Here is a 15,748-nt window from a genome sequence, read left to right as displayed (position 1 = left end):
ATGTGGCGAGACCGCACCAATCTGTACGATCTACCACGCCCCAGATCCCTGCCTTGCATTGGGTTCTAGAAGCCTTGCCAATCGCCTTGCGATCTACCTTACTGACACTGCCCCCAAAAAGCTACATCTCCTATCGCCAGTCCTATGCGCACCACCCGGCGAAGAAGACCCGTTACTCCGGCCCCAGCGGTGCCGGCTTTTCCGACTTCGGCCGTGCCAATGCCGCGTCGGCGTCTGCCTCCGAGGACCAGCAGGGCCTCCTGTCCGGCGCCGACTACGACGATGGCGACGCCGTTATCGAGATGGACCTGCTGCCGCCGCGCTGGGCCGACATCTCGGACGAGGTGACGGACCTGCTGGCCGACATCGCGCGCAAGTCGCAGACCCTCGAGCGCCTGCACCAGAAGCACGTCCTGCCCGGCTTCAACGACGAGGACGCCAAGAAGGCCGAGGAGGGCGAGATCGAGAAGCTGACGCAGGCCATCACCAAGGGCTTCCACGACTGCCACCGCTGCATACAGCGCGTCGAACAGATGGTGCGCGAGGGCAACATGACCCAGGCCGAGGAGATCATGGCCAAGAACATCCAGATTAGCCTTGCTACGCGGGTGCAGGAGGCGAGCGCAGGCTTCAGGAAAAGACAGAGCGCTTATCTCAAGAGTAAGGGCTATAGAAGTCACATGCGACGCTCGTTATACTAATTTTCGTTTAGAACTACGCGGAATGTCCGGTCTCGACAGCACGTTGCCTACCAACAAGGCCGTGACTCCTTCTAGTTCCAACTATGCGGCGGACCCATCCATGTTAGAATCAGATGCCGATCGATCATATTCTCAATCGGCACTGCAAAGTACGATGCAGCAGAGGCAACTCCACAGCAACGATGCGGTCATTCTGCAAAGAGAGCGGGAGATAGAAGACATTGCGCAAGGCATTATAGAGCTCTCTGATCTGTTCAGGGACCTTCAGAACATGGTCATTGACCAGGGAACCATGTTGGATCGCATCGACTACAACGTTGAGCGCATGGCGACAGATGTGAAGGGCGCCGAGAAGGAGCTGGTCATCGCTTCCGGGTACCAAAAGAAGACAACGAAGCGCAAGATTATTCTGTTGCTGGTATTAATTATCGTTGGCATGATCATTCTCTTGGTGATCAAGCCGAAGGAGAGTGGCGGCGGGGAAAGTAGTGCGGGCGGTGGAGAGGAAGCTTGAGATTATACCCAAGGGCAGAACGGCGTTGTCAGATCGCCTTACTGCAATTCAGCAAGAAGCATCTTTACGAGCTAGGCCCACCGTCTAGAACCCGGTTCGAGGCCGTACACTGTACGATGCGGATGTTAACCCTGTAAGGGGTATCCTTTGTTTTTGGAGCAAAAATCTGTAACAATATACGACATTTAGATGACCTACATAATTTCTCTTCGAATTGTTCATAGTGGCGGCCAACGGAATGACGTTACGTTGGGAAATGAACGTGATGAATAGAGCTCACAAGATCATAGCGTCGCCCAATTTCCCCTTCATATCCGCCATGGAGGGGAGGCCGCAGTTCCTCGAGGCCAAGCACGGTACAGCATGGTCGGCTATGTCATGTATATTGGGTGGTGTGTCCGGATCTCATCGGCAAGGTTCTGTCACTGACTTCCTCTCTTGATGCGAGCAAGTGATGGCTGATTTGTTATCATGGCATACTACCTACATATGAAAACACCGCCTCTTTCCGACAGTTCATGTGACGGCACGCGGCTGTGTTGAAGGTATCTGTGCATAGGGATATGCATGTAATATATCCCGTGACTCACCAGAGCCTGCCGTAGAGACCGGACTCGTTTCCCCGGGCAGGAAATATGACAGCGTGAACACCCTTTTGTGTCTGACGGAAGCAGAAGCCGGGGGCATCATCACAAACTTCATTTGCCCAGGACACGTGCATTTTCCACTTGCGGAAATGCATGGGATGAGAATGGGTTTACCAATGAAAACTCGCGGCGGGCACCGGAAGAATTGCGTGTTGTTACTCGCTATACTAGCGACGTCGTGTTTCACAAGGCTCTCTCTCTGGTTGCCTGACTGAACCTGGCGGCCTTGGGGTTCCGATTGGCTCGAGTATGCGCTTTGCTGACCCCAAGAACACCTACCCAATGCGCTCACTGCCATGCTGTCCCCATCCTTCCATGGACGTCTTTCCTCCCGCCAATCTACTGTACAGAGGCATCCAGCGATCTCAATATATGCCTGCATACCGACACAAGTGTCGGTCAGGGAAAGGGAGCAAGCTGATTTGAGCCACGGCCGCCCATCCGTCCATCGGGCAAGCCTCCCCGGTTGCATTTGTGTAACGGCAAACAAACCTATAGGATCGTGCCCCGGGCTGCCGCGGGCAATCCTCTCGCAAAATCTGGACAATTAGATTGCCCCAACCGGCGTCACAGCGCGCACTCTATAGCCATTTCATCATCATCACGGAACAACGATAACGCCCCCTTTCACACCATTTCCCTTTTTTGGCAAACGTCCTTCCTGAAAAGGAAATGCCGCTTCCTGATAGGGACCCGGCAACCTGGCTCACGGCTCGCGGGGGAAGTGAAGCCGGTATGCGAGACCACATTTTTCGGCAGCTCCCTAGATTCCCCGGGCGGGAGCGAGTAGATGGACCCAGGATTAATGTTGTCACTCGTCAGCCACATGCAAGAAGTTTAAATGTCAAGTGGACCGGGGAACGCTTCCGCGAAACCGGGGTGTGCGTCCTCCATCAACGGGCTCGCCCCCCTGATAACCCGATAGAAACCTCCCAATGATGGTGTTCATACCCGTCGCAAAATAGAGCCGTCTGAACCGGACCAGGGGTCCTCGGGGGTTCTCTCCAGTTCGAGCCGAAGGCGAGCCCGACGACCGTTGTGCTACCAACCTGTCAAGTTCATCTATCGGTCAAACAAGATGGCATGCACGGGCGATAGGACGGACGGGTTGGTATAGTGTTTGATCATGATTATGGGCATGGGCATAGGCGGGCGTGGCTTCGCATCTTCTTGTCGGCTATATAAAGCTTCCCAGGCCGTGCCAGCAAGGGAGTGAATATGATGGTTCTATATGTCAGGCTATGCTTCTTCAATACCAAACAAGTGCAAACGTATCAAAAGCCTTCATCACGACCATGTCGAGCAGCCGTCCGATGCAAGATGGGTAAGTCCTTCTCACCGACCCTCTTCTCCTATTTCTCCTATTGGTGGTGACCTCCACTCCTCCTATCATAGCTTGGACGGGGCCGTAAGTGAGTGGAGTTGATAGAGACCGAGCTAATACGTCGTGACCACTCCTTTCTTATGTCTAGGAAACATCATGAGAAGCCCTCGCATAAGTTTTCCAACAACAGCGCCTCAGCGGCGGCCGATTCCACTTCTTCTTCTACTACTACTTCTGCCGCCGCCGCCGCCGCTGCCGCGCCTCATAGCCATGCTGTGAGGACCTACGTAACGGAGCCGCGAACCGCGGGCAACCGCAACGCCGCGTTACCCGACAGCCAAACCCGCACCGTGGCCGAGGCCGTCCAGGAGGACGAGATGAGGGTGCAGAGGCAACTTAACGAGCACATGCGGAAACTCCGTTCTGGGCAGTAGGAGCGTTGATGGGGCTGGGTGAAAGGAGGGGCCCTGTCGATTTATCGTGAGACTATCTATCACTGCTGGTGTGTATCTGCATGTATTTCAGTACACGAAGAAGGTCTTGGATGTGGGAATGGAAAGATACATGTGGAGATAGATATGGACAATTAAGGAGATACTAGAGAGAGAGAGAGAGGGAGAGAGAAACATGACAAAATATTTCAACCACGTGCCGTTCTTTAAAGACAGTGCTTCTGTTCGGTTGTCAGCTGGCTGGCTAGATCTCGGTACGTGTGCAGATTGCTCGAGGAACTTGTCCAGTCCTCCTCGCCTGGGGCGCCCAACACAGTTGCGACATAACGTGGAGGTATATCTCCTTGCCCTCAAACTCTCGGAATACAGGAAGGAAGCCTCTAGGAAACTAGCTGTAGCTGCCCAAGTATATCAGGTTGACTTGATTGGTGACGTAGGAGTAAAGGGGGGTGATGACTCCCACGCCTCCAATGACATCTGGAAGTCAAGTGGATAACCATTCGGCTTTTCTCTCCTCTCCCTTGCTAGGGCGCTAGTACGTATGTATCAGGTACTATACGATCATGTGAGCAAATCCATGATGCACTCGCCCCTTGCAGTTTTGCTAAAGTGCCTGTGAGGTCGAAGCAGAACTGTCGCCATACCGCCGCTCAAGAAGCCCAGCGTGCCGCCCACCATCAGAACAATATAAAAGCGAGTCAGTATTCTCGTTATTCCATTATCAAGCTGTGTCTTTTTACTACCAGAACTTACCTGCGAGTGCCAGAGCACACATACAAAAACTGGGTTTGGAACCTCACCTCATTCTTCTCCTCTCCCTGACTCCACTAACACTTTGACACTCAAAGTAGCTTGTGTGTTGTTGGTCGTGTGTCTCCTTCAATACCACCGGTGTGGTTGATCCAAATACACCCTGTTGATTTTCCTGGCGCAAAGTAGTGCGTCACAAAATGGGCGCCTCTTGATCCATCTGCCTTAGCTGCGAGCTGTGAACGTGCTCCTGCGTTGACGTACCTAGCACCGAGACGAAGGTGACATCTAAGGTGAGTTACCGCACAAGGAGGTAATGCTCAGGGAAGGGGGAAGCGGGACCTTGATATCGGAGAAGGGGGATGCCCAGATCCACTTGATTGCCAGTGTGGTGGTACGGACTCAAGGGGTCAGGGCAAGCTCAACAGTGATCTTCGAACAGGAAGTGCAGCCCTCGGAGCTTCACGTAAGCATGATGCCCCGCCCAACGCCTGCCTGACGGTGGCCAGCCATGTATGGGTGGGATCAACTCCGAGTAGGCATCGGAGATACACAGTATGGTGATCTCGCTACTGTTGTATCATACCTACAAGCTCGGCGGTTGCCGCATAGTGAAGGGTACAGAAACAGCTGGCTGGTCCTGTCTTATGGACCACTCAACACTCCCACTCCCCCTTTCCTTTTCCTGTTGGGCCAGCGCCCTCTCGACGGCAATCATCGCCTCGGTAGTCTGAGTATAGAAGTTGTTGCATCGCTGGCTCTCAATGAGCCTACAGCGGCGGTCTTGGTGTGCCCAATGGCTTCCGCTACAGCGGTGATGACACAAAACAATCACATATGGATGTGGTGGTCAAAGACCGGAAATCTAGTCCTGTCCGCGTTTTTGCCAGCAGGGGCGAAGCACAGGAAGACTTGATGATGTCCCCAAGAAGATCATGAGGCCATGACTGGGTGCCGTGTTGTTGGACGACATCGTTTCCTCGGCGGCTTCTTGACTGATGAAAAAGGGGGTTTGGTCCTGGCCATTGTGTTACGCAGTCCCATGTCCCATACATCACATACCATCTGTGGACGAATTGGAGAGAGCAAATAACTTAGAGAGTCCCAAGTGTTGATATTTTCCATGGTATAGCTAGTCCGACGACTGAATAGATTGTCCGAAGATCCAGCGATGGGTCGCAGCTTGCGGATGGTATTGGCACCCCGATGTCAATTTCTGCCTATAGAGATTGGCTGCGCATACGTTCTTAGTTATTGTCTTTCATTCTACCTATTATCCTCGAGCGCATTGCCCATGTCTACCAAATGACTCTTAAAAAAAAGCGGTGCGCAATATCCCCCATACGTGCTCTTTCAGCTCCTTCATTATCTCGACGCATAACAAGAATATAGATCCCTCTCTTCAAGCGATAATACCACGAAACTCTAAGCAACTACGTGTGAGAAATTGCCTTGAATGGAGTTTATCGCACATGAACAACTACCCGAGGCAATGCGAGCAGGCCTTAATACATCGAATTACACTGCAATACATTATTATACGCATACCCCTACTCTAGATATTCCGAAGTGACCAGATGAGTATCTCACCCCTTCGCATAACAACCATCTGCCTACCAGAAGCTGCAGACCGAAGCATTTTTTCTACTCGTCACGTGCATAAATGTCCTCCAAACGTCCGGCACACACACATGTGCGGGCTCTTTATTATGTTTCTCTGGTCTTACCGGGTACCTGCTTAGCACGGCCAGTAGCAGCTGCTGTTCCAGATCTCATATGTGACATGTTCCATATGGGTTTACGCCATAATGGACCAATAGCGTCGAATACGCAGCAGACAGCCCCCCCCCCCAACCACTGTTGAACCCCACGCAAGACAATAAGACCTCAGCTGGTACGCCAATCTTCCCAGCGGTGCGTTACAATGTGCCGGAAAGCAGTCCGTCAAGTCATTAGCCAAGAAAAAACCGAAGTCGTGCAAGAGAAGTGAATAAATCCACCACTCACGCACACCTACCACCTACCTATATGTGGGGGTTTATATAGGGGCGGACAAGCCCGAGCGAACTCTGTAGGACGTTGCGCAGCATAGATTTATATACCGTATGCGGGACGACGACGCCATTGATTCAATAGATCAAGCTACATACGAGAAAGTGGCGTTAAACTCTGCTTCTGCTTCTGCTTCTACTTCTTCGCGCAAAAGCATCGTTACTGCCACGGCCGGGAAACCTCAGGTCGAGGCCTATGCGGTCAAATCCCAATCATGACGAGAACACATCCCCCACACAAACAAACAAAGTGGGTGGCTGCCTTGGCTGCTCGGATGGCTGCAGCCCACCGAGATTTGACAAGCTGCGAGATCTCTCGTGCCCGTTCTCGCGCTTGGATCTGCCCTCCAGTTGTGACGGGAGGCAGGTATGTATATCAATGTATATGTACATGTATGTAACATCCAGTGTCAGACCCCTCCAAAAGTGGCTGGACTGGGTTACCCTGTGTAAGTCCTTCCAGTTACCTATTCCGTTTACACAAACGTACCTACATGACAAGGCTGCAGCAAAAAGAAACGAAGGAGACAGAGCGACGGGAACATCCTCCGGGGCTGCGCTTCCGGCCACCTGCCGAAGAGAAAACACGAACGCCCTGTCGTTCTAGCGAAGCTGAACTAGCTGGGGATGCGGTCAGCCTGCGGGGAGGTGCCGCCAGAAAGTGGCACGCACCCCTACCAGAGCTACACAGGCAGGCATCGGATGTGATAAGCTGGAAGAGCTGGATGGGGGACGGGGTTGAAGACTTATTCGGCCACATGCATATAGGTACTGGCGATAATAGTCAGTCAATTTTGGCAGAGACCATCGACGATGGATGAGGTGGAGTCGGATGGTCCAAGAAGTATTGATGCCCAGTCGTTTTGACCCGAGGCCCATCGTCACGAACTGCCCAATGCGAATGATCAATTGACGAGGCTACTGATCGACAACGATGCGGAGTGGTGCGGTAGATAGAGAGAGAGCAGGGTAAGATAGTAAGTAAGTGATGCCGACCGGATATAGAAGTGAGCCAGGGGTAGCTCAGTAGTGCCCGCCCCGGTCTTAAACCCGATTGATCAATTGCTAACTTAGGTCATGTACGGAAGCTATTGAAGGGCGGGTAGGTAGCAAGTACTGTAATTTGAATCAGGGCTCATCCTCGCACTATGGTAGGGCTACGTTCATAACCGCCCCGGATTGATCTGAGGTCAATGTCTAAGGTTGGAGAGGGTCCCTGGATTCAACCAGTGTACAAAGGTCCGGTACTCTGACAACCCTTGACAGCTGCTGCTCCAAAGTCTCAATTGCAGATTTCCGCATTCCGCCATACTGAGGCGGTGATTGATCCACCCATCAACCAGAATTGCCATGTCCTAGCCCTGTCAATAAACGAAGAGCTCAGCCAATAACCCCCATGCCCCAAAATGATCTGCGAGCAGAGGGGTTTGTCTAAAAATCTGACCGGTCATAACCCGCAGAAGGCACGCCCCCTTGGCCCATCCATCCCCAGCCAGTCCCCCCAATCACTTTGCCAGTGGGCAGGGCGAGGGCGTGGGGCATAGCAGAGTATAGCATATAGCAGGGTATTGGGCTGAACAATAATACCAAGAAGCAACTACTTTATTCCCAGGAGGGAGGGAATCGTTCTGTATTGAGCCGCCTTGGTTCATAGATTGGACGAACATCAACCAAAGAGCAAATACTTATGTAGCGTCTGTAATTAGAGCATGCATGAGGGGGGGAGTGGCTTGCTGCCGATCCAGTCGACCGGGTCCGTCGCATTGCATACATACAAGTGCAAGTGCAAGCAGCAGCGGCAGCAGCAGCAGCAGCAAGCAGCGTGACCGAGTGAGCAATGTACCATAACCGACGTGCATTATATGTATGTACATATATGTATGCACCTCAGTACATGCCCTACTAACCCTAAATACTACCAGAGCCACAAATGGAAATGCTCCGAGATCGACATGCAGCCGCCTGGTCGCTGGTCCTCCCTTGCCAGCCAATCATGAATACCCCCTGGCCGTAAAGGGCAACCATGCCAGGATCCCGTACCAGGAAGGGTTTGCGATTTGTGCAATACAGAGAGCCCAGCCAATACTACTGGAATATAACAACCCCCCCAGGAGTATGTATGCACTGCGCTGCGCTGCACGACTGACTGCAGCAGCATGTTGCGCGGCGGCCTTCTTCCCGAACCCGGGTCTGTGGCGATTGAGGCTGGCCAATGATCCATTCGTGGAGGTGAACCGAATATAATGAAATGCATACACCATGTGCACCATAAGTAGAATAGGTGGTCCCGGGCAATAGACAGTCGGTGGCTTCATCTTGAGGTGCATCACTTCTCATCAGGCTCGGATGCTGACGCTGCTCTGATCCCCGTTGGGCTCAATTGCCGCGCGCCGAACGTTCTCGAACAGTGGAGGGTTTGAATATCAGAAAGCGCATATACCGCCGAAAAAGACCATATGTATACCAGTTGGCGCTCCCACGCATATCACCACCAAAACGCTTCCACACCTAGGTACCCAAGAATGCTACGCCACAATTAGATACATGAGAAAAAAGAAGACCTGGGCAGCGAGGGGCGAGATGCTTGCGCAATGTGACAGCATTACATGTGAATTGCTGCCCAATGGATTCATTTTGGGGAGAAGAAAGATGCGAAAAGCCCCGAAGAAATGGATCGATGTTATCAATCAACGTCCCATGAATGGTAGCATGTATGAAATGAGTCTGGTTGTCGGTGGTTGAAGGTGGCAGTGAGGCTGAGCCCGGCTCTTTTCTTTTTGGTCCAGGCCTGAATGTCGCTGATCTTGACTGATTTAAGGGTCGACACTCTAAATTTTCTCGCCTGTCAGGCACGATTCGTGCCCAATAAGCGCCACTGGTTACATGTATGTCATCCCTGAGAGTCTTTCTTTGCCTGTGACCACCTCCAAGCCACCCTGAGACCGAATTGTCACGGCAAATCATCGTCAGAAAAGGAAAGTGAAAGACGACCAAAATGAAAAAACGCAGCAAAAATAAGAATAAAAAGACATCTAAAACAAAATGTACAGGTACAGCTGAGCGGCGTGAGTGTTCATACAATCCATGTCCATACGCGTACACCCATCCATCATTAGACCATCCATGCCTGAACACCACCAGCTTGTACAAAATGGCTCGTGAGAGCAACCGTCTTCTTTTCCTCTATATTCCTTTTTGACCTGTCCATTGATTCATTCATACCGAGATGCCCTAGTGGGCATCCCTCCGTGCATAACCAGATGTTTCCCTCTCAACGAGCAGACCCCCAACCCCTGCCCATATCGGACACCTGCTCCAATACTCGTGAACAGAGACCAGGGAGGCGATAGATAGCTCGCCAGCCTCCTTGATGCCTATGCCTGCCAATCATCAAGGCCCAACCGAAGAAAGACGCCCCGTGTAGAGCGACACCCCTGTCACGATACCAAAATGAGGACTGGGAGGCAAATTGCTGCCTCACCAAAGCCCAATAACCCCAAAAATATACAGAAACCCATCCTTCTACTCCGTGGCCACCCATATAATCCACAAAGGGTGTAGCAAGACAGCTCGGCTCCCCTGATCAGATGGTAGACCGACCAGGACCCAGAAATGGCACAGTTGTAGTCTACCGAGTCCAACACTCAACGCCTAGCCAGTGCTGGTATCATACACGTAAAGTCAATCAATGAAGCCGTCATCCAACCATCGTATGTGGATTGGTGACGTAGCGGCCGTATCCGCAAACCAATTATCTCGAGTTGTGGTGGCTCGAGCCTGAAGCGTTCGCAAGGGATGTGCTATTCGTCCCGGCCCCGTCTGCATTCTCGTAAAAGTCAAGACACTCCGTAAGAACTATCTCCAAGTCAGTCAGGGCTCCCAACTCGATGGGGAGGGGTGCCACCTGTAGGTAGGAAAGGTACATACTCTCGATGATGGGTTCTTCCCAGACACCGTACTCATAATCGACAAGGCCATGTCGCTCGATCCCATCACATAGCCGCACGATTTCTTTGCCCATTTTCTTGAGACTTTCCTCGCTCACCAGCGTTTGGCCTCTCTGAGGGGGAATGCCTGAGCCAACCATATCTTTTTGCTTCTGTAGTAAAGCTAGCCATGCATGGTTGAAATCGTGCCAGAGCTTGATGCGGTCAGAGTGCAGTTGGGGATTATCGGCAGCTAGCCCTGAAGAGCGTTAGCAGGAGTGCAAAGTGCCACATAAGGGACTCTTAAAACGTACCCAATTCAGCGACTTTGGAAAGCAACCAGTCGGAAACAGTCAAGAGCGATTCACTAGCCGACACCAAGACGCCGTTGCGGATGTTGGTAAAAATCTCCTTCAGCGCCGTCTGGTACTGTTCGTAGGCCTCGCCCATTTCTGTAGAATTAGAATATTCCTGCTCCTCCATAACCTGGTCTGGCGCGCTAGCTTGCTGTGACATTCCGCTCATTGACGCAATGCTGCTGGGGTATTGGTGAAGCATTGCGCGCTGGTCCGCCGGGCTTTGTTGATATACTCCCGAAGTACTCGACGAAGCTGCTTGGGCCTGGAGGGCAGGCGCCGCACCCGTGTTGGTTGGCTCGCTCGGGAAATAAGACGCGGCCACATCCGTCGGCATCATCTGCAGAGCTGCAGGTTGCCGCGACGGGAATTGTTGACTCGTATCGTAAACGGTGTTCTGCGCGCTCGTTTGCGGGACGTTGTACATCAGAGAGGGATTGTATGCGTTAAAGTTTTGTGTTTGTCGTGTATCCTGCCCATATTCGGACTGGTACGGCATTGTGTTCTGTGGCATCGCGGTCGCGAACGCCGTAGCCGGTTCCTGATAGTAACCGCTGTAGGCAGCCGTCCCGCCCATGCCTCGAGCCGTCGATGGGGACGTGTTAAGTGGCGCAGGCCGATACCTCTCTGACGCGCCTGCGCCGGCACCGTACGACCTTCGTTGCGCGTTGGCATCATGAACCGGATATCTAGGATTAGAAGTGGCACTGACGGGCGGTTCGTTCTGCCTCCTCCTTCGCGCGTTGTCATCCATGCCACAGTTATTAAGGTTGCCAGACGCCGGTGACTGCGATCCCAGCCGAGGCGCCTCCAGCGATGGGACGGGATTAGAGTAAAGTAGGGCCAGTTTGCTGTAACGTTCGGTCACGCGACCAGGCCGCGTAGAGCTACTTTTTCGATTACAAAGGGGGTACAGAGAGCGATGGTACCAGGCGTGAGAGGGCGATGGAAGGCGACGTGGTGTACAACGGATGGTGAGTTGATGGTGTCGAACCGCGCAAACAGTTCGTCGGGATCTCCTGGGTCGATGAGCCGCGGGGACAAGGAATAGTTGGCCAGGTCGAAGAAGTGCCAGTCGCAAGATGACAGTGTTACTTTGGAAGCCCCGGGGGCTGGGCGGGCATATAAGCTTGGGGCACTGAACTATACGTGGCTACGTCCAGATCTGACACCCACAGCTTGTCGCAAAGGGCAGCAGGACGCGGCTTTGGAGTAGGCCAAGGACGACCGACTACACAAATAGAGATTCAGAGTTTGATTCGGAAGTGTCTTCAGCGCAAACACAGAGGCGTTTGAATGTTGCGGATCACGCCTTGGTCATAATATGTAGGGGTGACGATGCTCAAATTTTGGCTTCGTCCGTAGATCTTTGAACCCGGTTCTGTAAAGAATGTCGAGTAGTGGGGGGAGATGGTGGCCTCGATTTGGTAACGGTTGTCACTGATCCAACTGGGTAGATCCCGGGACGCTGCGATGTAGTGCTTGAAACTTACAAGCAACCACCTTGTAGCGTCGACCAGAGACGCAAGCCGCACCACGGTCTCACAAACAAGCCCAAGCCTTTGCTATCCGTCTTGCAGATTTGATTCGTGCGTCGTTGGCGTTTTCAATGTCGTCGTCACGACGGCGTCTTCCAGTAGTCGAGGCAGACCACTGCCTTCAAGTTAGGACCTGGCCAGCCCGACGGAGAGAGGGTCTGTGAAGAATACTGGTCCAGACAGGAAGACTGTGACGCGTATTACGTCGAGCCGAGCCCAACGGAGTATAGTGACAGAGGGCGACAAAGTTGGAAGCCTAAAGGTAACGAGACCAGATGCCTCGAGGTGGATGGTGGTGCAGTATGGTCAATGTTCAGCCTCCCAGATAATGTGCTCCCCGCCTGGTGTCTGTCTAGGTACACTTGATAAGTCTAGTAAGTCGTACCTGCGTAGGTAGCGTCGTCCATGATATATATTCGGTATAGACGTAAGCGAATGAAGTGGCAGAATGGACTTATTATTGGTCAACGAGTGGATCAAAAAGGCTGGAGGTCCCGGGACTATGCTGCAATATCCAGGCGCTAGGACGATGACCTCTTGCAACCTCGGTGGTTTGTGAAACGGGCAAAGGGGATTAAATGGGCTATCAAAGTCAAGTATTCTTTCCCTTTCCTTTCGAACCCCGAACAGAATGAAATAGGACTTGTGTACACAATGCAGCTGAGAAGAAGCTAAACAAACTTGGTATTAGTGACGGAATGAGCGAGGTGAAGTGGATGGATCTCCTCGAGAGTGTGCACAGGCAGTGGAGTGCTGCTTAGCTGTATTGGTACGAGTAGTGTGTAGTGGTGGTGCAGGGGGTAGGTAGGTAGAGAGTATAACGCCCACACCTCAGGTGCAATTAGATTTGTGGATGGATGGGGTGGGTATGGCAGAGAGAGTGTGAGCGAGAGAGTGAGTGTGTGTGTTTGTGTGTGTGCTCGGGGAGAGAAGATCTTCAATGAGGCTTCTTTTTGACGTATTTTCTAAGCCAAGAATAACTGGGAGGAAAAAGCAATCTGCTTGTACCAATCCCGGTTACAGGGCCAGCATAATGTTATGCGTCTGTAGCGAACAGGGAAGAGGTTGCGAGTCCGTAGCAAAGCGGACCCTAAATCTCTTGGGCGGACTGCCAAATCAGACGAAAAAGGCGTCCGGAACCGATAAGTGAAGTCCAATAGCCGAACGATAGCAATTGTGTTGATCTTTCTTCGAACGGCACCTTGGGAAACATTCCCAAAGGCAGGTTGACACCCGACGTTCCAGTCTAGACAAATGCTTGGTCGCGGCCAGGGAGCTCTTCAAGACTCATTGATACCCAAGTGACAGCATGAATTGGTCGACAGCCCATGGCTCAGCTGGCGGACTGAAGACAGCGGATTCGAGTATTGTAACAGTTTTGCAGGATCGAGAGTGTATGTCTATTATAAGCAACAGAGAAGGCAGATGATACACATCAGTATCGAACAAGAGATTGGGTGTGTAAGAAAACCTTGGGCTCCAAACCCAACAGCCTGAGGAAAATGATATCACGAGATTCGATGTGCAGAGCGAACAAGACGGACTATACACGCGATGGTCGGTTTGGGTATAATAAGAACGAGGGCAGAGACAGCATCATGGGCAGCAGACAATTGGCCAGGTGGTTTCGTTGGCAGGGCAGATGGTTGCTATTGGATCTCCTGGCGCTTCATGTTGACCATGGTAGTTCCATGATACGCAGGTGAGGATCAGATTTGCAGGACAGGAATCATCCTGGTTGCGCCTTCTATTCCTGTCGCTGTCGCTGCCACTGGCTCCTTCCCCAGATCGACTAAAAAGAAGGTTTTGTGACTGGCCGGTAGACCGTTGGGTATGGCAGACTTGGGCGAGAGGCAAGCGGAGTGGAAGCTTGCTTGGACTTCAGACTCCAGGCAGCTGGAGAACAACGTTGCCAGGATTCTAGGTAAGCAAATAGGTCAGTCAATCCATCCATCTTGGTCGTCCTCCAACTCCTTCGCCATCCATCCATCCAACACATCTTCACCATTCCTCACCACCCCTCACCACCTCTGTAATCTATGGGCTGCTGCCGTTATGGTCCGCCAGTCCAGTCAGCCGGTCACCTCGGGATCAATGGTAACAAGAGAACGACGAGTCATGCCGTCTCTGGTCTAGCTAGGAGATAATCTCGAATGGTCTTCGTACCTAACACCGAAACGGGCTAAAAAATGTGTAGCCAAGAAAGCTCCTATGGCGGTGCGTCACCTTTATGGTTAATCAACCATAACCATTGGTCGCCGAGGAGTGAGACGGTGAGACCAAAAGGAGGGTCTAAATCAAACCTTCGAATCCCTCACCTCACGGTTGATGAAGCTTGCTCGTTCGTCCTACTCGTAAGTTCAGTCCATTTTAGCCCCGACACTACACAAAAGCCCTCATCTTTCTTCTCGATTAGTAGGAATCAAACCTTGGCCGAAGTTCCGATCCCGGCTTCTTCCAGATAAATACGATAAAATACAGATTGGCCGAGTCACCGCTGCCCAATCGATGCTGTTCCGGCCTGAGGCGTCCCTCCATCCGACACACAGCTTAGCTAGCCCTTCCAGTGTTCGGGAAAATTTTCCACGTTGGGGCTTTGCTTTTAGTACTGAGAAACCCGAAAGGTACCTTGGAGTCGCTAGGCGGGAACGGTCCAAGGGATGTACTTTGTTGGTGCATGCGACGCGGCATTTGCGACTGATGAGTTTGTGATGTCGACCCTTGACCCATGTCGTTGGAGAAGGACGATTGTCAGGGGCTTCACGAGGAGATGTCGTCAAAAAATGAGCGACCAGGGTGTGTCTGAGCCCTGGCCTGGTCTGGGGGGGCTGGCCAAGTACCTTCACGACCGATCGACCCTTACCTGCGTACCCACCGACGACGTGACAACTCACTGCCGACGTGTAGTGTAGTGATATTCGGCGTCGCAGTATCGACTCTCATTTCCAGATGGGAAGATCACGAGGACGGTCCGAAAAAGTGCGACTTTGCTCAACCACAGGCCCGTCCGCCGGGGGCCATGCCATCCACCATCCAGCCATCTGTCCGTCCAGGGTCTTCGGCTCCAGTAGTAGGGGTAGTGGGCACGCACACAGCCACGTCTCGATATGGCGCAACATTGATTTGTTTGCTACACCTTACGGGTAACCTATAATGAGATACGTCTTAAGGATGTTTCCTGCACGTCACATAGGTACAGTACTACCGACTACCGACTACCGTGGCCTCTGCTTGGGATCTACGTAGCAAGTACTTTTCTCGGCCAGCAAGCAATGCGCAGTGGGGACTACTATATGCAGTGGTATTACAAGGTGATGCAGGCCGACGTCCTTGGTTCATTCGAAGTGTGGACATTAATAGAATAACTCGCGACCCCCGCTTTCGGTGGGATCAGATCGATTGGCGATGAACGAATCTGGGAAGGAAGAAAAGGCTTTGACCAAAAACACCATAGGTGGTCCGAAGCGGATGATTAATTTCAGGGCAGAT

General features: G+C 52.3%; 3 protein-coding genes across 3 annotated transcripts; 2 read left to right on the top strand and 1 right to left on the bottom strand.

Annotated features, from left to right (window-relative positions):
• Positions 1–1,215, top strand: PG994_008746 (uncharacterized protein; the record flags this gene model as incomplete). Its single annotated transcript, XM_066860155.1, has 3 exons — positions 1–23; positions 122–660; positions 713–1,215. 3 exons carry the CDS (start codon positions 1–3, stop codon positions 1,213–1,215), a joined length of 1,065 nt encoding a protein of 354 aa, XP_066713744.1.
• Positions 1,216–3,157: 1,942 nt separating this feature from the next.
• PG994_008745 (uncharacterized protein) lies at positions 3,158–3,620 on the top strand (the record flags this gene model as incomplete). The annotated part of the gene is made up of 2 exons (XM_066860154.1): positions 3,158–3,186; positions 3,377–3,620. 2 exons carry the CDS (start codon positions 3,158–3,160, stop codon positions 3,618–3,620), a joined length of 273 nt encoding a protein of 90 aa, XP_066713743.1.
• Positions 3,621–10,190: 6,570 nt separating this feature from the next.
• On the bottom strand, positions 10,191–11,475 carry PG994_008744 (uncharacterized protein; the record flags this gene model as incomplete). Its single annotated transcript, XM_066860153.1, has 2 exons — positions 10,191–10,624; positions 10,680–11,475. The coding sequence occupies 2 exons, from the start codon at positions 11,473–11,475 to the stop codon at positions 10,191–10,193; spliced, it is 1,230 nt and encodes a 409-aa protein (XP_066713742.1).
• Between the last annotated feature and the right edge of the window lie 4,273 nt (positions 11,476–15,748).

The sequence above is a fragment of the Apiospora phragmitis genome (genome assembly GCF_038363925.1).
Source record: "Apiospora phragmitis strain CBS 135458 chromosome Unknown utg000008l:1.0-3514335.0:1.0-3519231.0, whole genome shotgun sequence".
In the NCBI taxonomy this organism is placed as follows: Eukaryota; Fungi; Ascomycota; class Sordariomycetes; order Amphisphaeriales; family Apiosporaceae; genus Apiospora; species Apiospora phragmitis.
Note: the sequence above shows the minus strand (reverse complement) of the source record. Positions and strands in the feature narration are given on the sequence as shown.